The 6,507-nt window shown below is 48.2% G+C and overlaps 1 protein-coding gene across 3 annotated transcripts in view; it reads left to right on the top strand.

Annotated features, from left to right (window-relative positions):
* The first annotated feature begins 580 nt into the window (after positions 1 to 580).
* ALS2CL (ALS2 C-terminal like) overlaps positions 581 to 6,507 on the top strand; it is a 60,708-nt gene continuing 54,781 nt past the window's right edge. For all 3 annotated transcript variants that reach the window (XM_069095892.1, XM_069095893.1, XM_069095891.1), the window contains exon 1: positions 581 to 736. In XM_069095892.1, coding sequence (XP_068951993.1) covers positions 710 to 736 — 27 coding nt within the window. In that variant the 5' untranslated portion in view covers positions 581 to 709. The remainder of the gene's footprint in view (positions 737 to 6,507) is intronic.

Below are 6,507 nucleotides of genomic sequence, written 5' to 3'. Positions count from 1 at the left end.
TGGGCTATTGTGGAGGGGCTGAGATGTTTGCAGGTGAGAATGAAGCATCTGGCTGAGAGTGCGTGGGGAAGGACCAAAGGAATGGGTGCCAGACAGAGTGATGAAGACAGGCAAGGAGGAATGGGGGGCAGAGAAGAGGGGAGAGCAGCAAGGTGGGAGAGCCAGAGGGCTTAGGTTTAGAGACAGCTGGGACAGCCAGAGAAGGGAGACAGCACAAGGGAGAAACGATGCGGGAAAGAAAGACTCAGGAGAGAGAAGTCTGCAGAGGGAGAGAGGGTCACCCACATAGAGACTGAGGGAGAGGGAAGAAAGGGCAGCGTGGGTATTTGGCCTGGGGAGGAGAGAAAGAAAGGACAGAGGAAGGGGAAAGGAGGAGACGCAGAAAGGATGGAAGAGCCGAGGCAGAGACAGAGAGAATTTAAGAGAAATCGAGTGAAGGACAAACCAGCAGACAAACTACTACTGATCGCGGGGCGGGCCGGAGAGCCGTTTTCCTTTGGGTGCTTTCCCCAGCTCCTGGGAGGGTGCCGAGGGGCTGGGCGGGCTCCTCCCCCAGCCACGGGGAGGAGAGAGGGTGGGGTGAGGCGGCTCAGCCCGGCCCCCTGGCCTTCTCTCTCAGGCCTGGCGGCTGGTGGCCCCAGAACGAGAGAGGAACGCCAAGTGTCCCCAAGTCCTGCCAAGGAGGCTGGAGGGCTGGGGAGCGACCCCTATGAGATCTCAGCGCACAGATAAGGAGGTAATGTGAATATCCCCGGAGAGAGGCAAGAGAGGGTCACCGCTGGGGACCTGAGAGCCACTGAGGCGGGAGCCGTGGGGCGATGCCAGGGGACAGTGAGGCAGGGAAGGCCAGGTGGGGGGCGCAGTCAGGGGGATCGGTCGTGGACAGAGAGAGAGGAGCGACGCTGCCAGAGAACAGAGTGAAGCAGAGGAAAGCCAGGTGGGGGACGTAGTCAGGGAGACAGTTAGTGGACAGAACTGGAGGGGCGACGCTGCCAGGAGACCGAGAAAGGCAGGGGCAGGGCAGGTGAGACACTAGCAGGGGACAGATCGTAGATGAGGACAAGGGGCCTCTGCCAGGCGACAGCAGCAGGGGCCAGAGCAATGAAGGACTGAAGAACGTGGATGGGGCGGGCAGGGGTAGGACGTTGCCAGGGAACCGGGCAAAGTCGAGGCAGGTGGGGGACGCGCAGGGGATGATGCTACCAGGGGCCAAATGTGGTAGGGGAGGGAGCGAGGGTGGGAGAGGCTGATGGCTGGGAAACCCGCTTGTGGATGGGGCAGGCAGAGGTGGGGTGACGCCGCTAGGGTCTGAGTTGTGGATCGGGACCCGGGTGGAGCCTAGGCGCTTCCTGAAGTCATGTTGTCCCCAGGCTTCCTCCTGGGCTCGCACAAACACCTAGCGAGCAGCTTCCTCCCCGCTGCGCTGCTCATCCCTTATCTGCACCCCCAAGAGTCCTGTACCTCTGCAGTCGGTCTCTGATTCTCGGCTTCTTCACTAACCAAAACCCTTCCCTTCCACCCCTCGTCTCCTACCCGAGCCACTGGAGGAAGTCAGGAACTGTTGAGTGGAATGACCATAAATCCGTGTTATCTAACTTCAGTGGGGTCTCTGACCTATGCTCCCACCAACCGCGTGGCAAACCTTTCGTGCTCTCCTCAAGCTCCCTACGCTTCTCCCCTCCTTCCTATGACCTTGTCTTCAATTTTACTGAGAATGTTAAAGCCATCTGAGGTGAACTTCCTTACCTCCCGTCTTTCACACGTCCAAACCTCTCTTTATCCTCATCCATTCTCTCCCCTGTCCCCCTTCAGTCCAGCCTCTTTCAAACAGGTCCCAAAATCATCTTAAGGCACAAGATGACTTCTTGAATCACTCCTGCTCAATAACCTTCTGTAATTCCCTAGTGCCTCTTGGATAAAACACAAACTCTTCATTGCAGTATTCAAAGCTCTGGCTCTAATGATAAAAACGTCAAGATCTACAAAGCACTTTCTTCACAGAACTCCCCCCCCCTATTTTTGTAAGGTGTTACCCCCATTTTACAAACGAGGAAGCTAAAAATCAAAATGTCTGCTAGTTTCCAGGGCTCATAAGCAAGTCTCCTGACTCAGGTGCAGTAATCCTTTTACTACATCTGGCTGCCTCTCTTGGTAATTTTCCTCTTGATATGCTTTATTCCCATGGCTACAATGACACTGTAGCTTTAATAATAATAACTAACATCGAACCGAATAACCACGCTGGGAGGTTGGTACTATCATCCCCATTTTACAGATAGGGAAATTGAGGATTATGGTCAAATGGCTTGCCCAGTGTTACCCAGCTTGTAAGTGGCAGGATCCAAACTCACTCTCTCCATTGCACCACCTAACTGCTTATTTATTGACTCCTTATTTTTTTGCCCCCTAAATATGGGTGTCCCCCAAGATTATATCCTCTGACCCTTTTTTTTTTCTTTCTCCATACTCTGGGTAACAGCTTCATCATATAGCACCTTTATGCGAATGATTTACAAAATAATATATTCAAACCCAATCAGTCCCCTGAGCTCCAGGCCTACTTTTCAAATAATTAGCTTGACTTTTTCTCTTTGAGTCTCCACCAGTCAATCAATGGGCACACATTGATTAAGTTCTCACTATGTGCCAGGCATTCTGCTAAGTTCTGGAGATACAAAGAAAAAGAAAAAACTATTTATTAGCACCTTAAATTCATCAGTCAGTCAGCTAAGTATTAAGTGCTTTCTATATCCCAGGTGGTGCAGTAGAGAGGATGCCTGGCCTGGAGTCAGGAAAACTCATCTTCCTAAGTTCAGATCCAGTCTCAGACACATACTCGATGTGTGACCCTGGGCAAGTCACTTGACCCTATTTGCCTCAATTTCCTCATCTGTAAAATGAACGGGTGGAGGAAATAGCAAAACCACTCCAGTAACATTGCCAAGTGAACCCCAAATGGGGTCACAAAAAGTTGGCTCTCACTGAAAGGACTACAACAGGAATGTGCCAGGCACTGTGTAAATGATGGAGAATACAAAGAAAGGGGAGGCAGAAATCCCTGCTCTTAAGGAGCTCACAGTCTAATGTGCCATGTCCAAAATAGAGCTCATCTTCTCCCCTAAATAGGTTCTTCCACCAATTTCCCTATTTCTGTTGTGGTCACCACCATCCAGGCGGATCTGGGACCAGCTGGAAGGAGCCAGTTATTAAAGGGTTGCGCATTTAACCCGCAAATGCTACAAACCTGAGCTTGACTGATTGTTTTGTTGATTGGCCAGTGAGAGCGCAATGGAAGAGTGAGAGTGTCATAGGATGACCTAGCACAGACTTACTCTGTGTCTAATGCAAGCGAACTTGTAACTTGCTCAAGGTTACACGGCCAGTTATTTCTGGGTGTGGTGCTGAGTATCTGAGCCCGGATTTGATCCAGGTCATCCCGACACTGGAGCAGGTGCTCCTACTCGCTGAGCCACCTGGCCGCCCCTAAGCAATTGGGGTTAAGTAACTTGCTCAAGGTTACACGGCCAGGTGTTTCTGGGTGGGTGCTAAGTGTCTGAGCCCGGCATTCGATCTCCAGGTCTTCTCAACGCTGGAGCCGGTGCTCTTACTCACTGTGCTACCTGGCCGCCCCTGCAAGCGAACTTTTAATAAATTTTACTTTTCTTTGGCTGAGAAGACAGACCCCAGGCAAATTCATTTGGGAGGATCTGGTATGTTGGTATTTTGGGGTCTCCCGAGCAAGCCTAACCCTTTCAGTGGGTAACTTCTTCATTTTTAAGGAAAGAAAGTGTTGGTAATTCAGATTCAATTTAAAAGGAAATCCTCAAGGCATTATTTCTCCCCCAGAGCCTTTTTGTTAGACTTAATAGTGCATCCCAGCCACTATCTTCCTTGTTACCCAGGTTGGGACCTTTAGAGTAACCCTTGATTCTTCTTACTTTCTCACTCTTTGTATCTCAGCTGCCAATTCTGGGGTACAGTTCATGATAAAGGGAAATCTGTCTGAAGGGGTAGGTTGGAGCCAGACAGTGAAGACTTTTAAGATGGAAAAGAAAGGAGTTTGTACTTGATTTTAGAGTCAATAGTCAGCCATCTAAGCTACTTCACTGGTGAGTGCCAGAAACATGGTCAGAAATGAGCTTAAGGGACGTCATTGTGTTTGTTATGTGGAGGATGGTTTGGACATCAAAAGAAGAATTAGGGGATTGCTGTGATAGTCCAGAGGTGGCGGTGGTGGCCCTGTGAATGGAGAGAAGATAGCTACTAGGCTGGTGGAATCAACAAGACTTGGCCATTGATGGGTAAGTGTGTGTGTGTGGGGGGGGGGGGGGGGAAAGGGATAGGGAAAGGAGATGATGGGGAGAGGAGAGGGCAATTCCAAAGATTGGGATTTTGGGCAACTAGGTGGCGAATTAGATAGAGCATTGGATCTGGAGTAAGGAAGACTTGAATTTCAATCTGCCCTCAGAAATACCCTAGCTGTGTGACTTTGGACAAGTCAATTTCCTCAATTATAAAATGGGGTTAATGATAGCAGTTCCCAGGGTTGTTATAAATCTCAAATGAGATAATATTTGCAAAATGCTTTAGCACAGAGCCTAGAATGTAGTAAGTGCTATATAAATGCTAGCTGTTATTATTATTTTAAATGTTTGGAAGGATGGTGGTGCTTTCCACATAAAGTAAGAAGCGGAATGAGGTTAGGAGAAAAGATAATGAATTTAGTTTGGAATATTTTGAATTTGAAATCTCAGAAAGGCAGTGGTGTGGGACTGGAGCTCTGGAGACAGAATAGGGGCTGGGAATGAAGTTCTAGGAATCTTCTGCTTATAGAGGCTATTTGAACTGTGGGAGTTGATAAGATTACCCAGCCTGAGTCTGTAGAAAATGAAAAGGGCCTAAGAGAAACAAAAATGATGGAAGATTCTCTTTCCTGCCCCAACTCCAAAAGCCTCTCCCACTTTCACCTCTCAAGCCATCAAATCAGTCTTAACTACCTACTATTTGCATGCTAAGTACTAGGGATACAAAGACTAAACTTCTTACCCTCAAGGAATTTACATTTTAATGCTACTTTTAGCTCTTCTCCGCTCCCTACCTCCCACTTAACTAAGGCTAATTTGTAATTATCCTCTGTTTGCGTGTATATTCTCCTGTGTTCAGTTTTTTCAGTCTTATGGTTTTCTTGGCAAAGATTCTGGAGTGGTTTGCCATTTACTTCTCCAGTTCATTTTACAAATGAGGAAACTGAGGCAAACAGGGTTAAGTGACTTACCCAGGGTCACACAGCTAGTACGTGTCTGAGGCGAGATTTGAACTCAGGAAGTTGAGTCTTATGGATTCAAGGGTTGGTACTCCATTTACCTAGCTAGATTGCCTTCTAGATTGTAAACTTCTGGACAGCAGGGACTGTTTCTTATTTTTGTGTTCTTTTCTTCTGCTGATATAGGGCTTTGCACATAGGAAGCACTTAAAGGCAGTAAATGCTAAATTGAATTGACTTCTTTTCCTTGTCCAACCCTGCCTACCAGTGTCTCTCCATTGTTCTGTTTGATGGTGTTGGTTATTTCTGTGTACCTGACTTAGCCTATGAGCTCTATCTACATCACCTTGTTAAATCAGGTCCCTAGGAAGTGTCAAATCCTGGAATAAATCAAAGCCACCGAGTTGAGGACTAAAGTGCCTTTAGTTGAGACAACAAGGTAGCAAACTTGCCACCCTGGGAGATGTGCAGTGGATTTCCCAACTCCAAGACCCTTGCAAAAACTTCTTATACCTTCAGAAGGAGAGGGGGGGCAGTGTCAAGGTTTAGGGGTGCTCAAGACTCCAAAATACCAACATTCCAGGTCCTGCCAAATTAATTTTACTCAAGTCTTCTCTCAGCCAAAGTAAAACAAAGTTTATTAAAGACTGGCCTTACTGGGTAGACTCTTAGGGAGCCTAAGTATATGTGAAGCTTGTATTGACAAGGGGGCCAGAATAATCTGACGCAAAACTCTGGGCTGCCCTGGATTGAATTCTCGCCCCTTCATAGAGGCAAGAGGGATCTTATAGAGAAAGAATGGGGGAGGATCTAGGGATGGTCTAGAGGAGGGATCCTGGGAGGGTCTTGAGGAGGAGTCTAAGGAGGATCTTTGAAGGAATTGAGGTCCTACTCCAGTAATGAGATTAAGAGTGGGAAATAGCAGAAGGCACCTAGAGATGACAGACAATGGAGGGCTAGGCTAGGTTTGGGCCTAGCTATGATTAAAGGCTTGTGGCCTCAGGCAAATGCCTCATCCAGTGGGAATATTCAAGGAGAGTTCCAGGGGTTTCCCAGAGCCTGTACCCCATCAGCAGTATGAGGTATCAAGGCCTAGTCAGTAGTCCTTGGAAATCTGGGCAAGAAAAGCTACTTCATTTTGGCTGTTTTGTCCTCCACGCCTTGAATCCCAATGGAAGGGAGTAAAGACACCAGAAGCTGACATCCAGCTTGAGCAGGGCTCTCCAAAAGGCAAAATGGGGGGG

This window comes from Petaurus breviceps, unplaced genomic scaffold, assembly GCF_028583685.1.
Source record: "Petaurus breviceps papuanus isolate PSGF00001 unplaced genomic scaffold, PetGlider_PUasm1.0 227, whole genome shotgun sequence".
In the NCBI taxonomy this organism is placed as follows: domain Eukaryota; kingdom Metazoa; phylum Chordata; class Mammalia; order Diprotodontia; family Petauridae; genus Petaurus; species Petaurus breviceps.
This window is presented reverse-complemented; position numbering and strand designations above follow the sequence as displayed.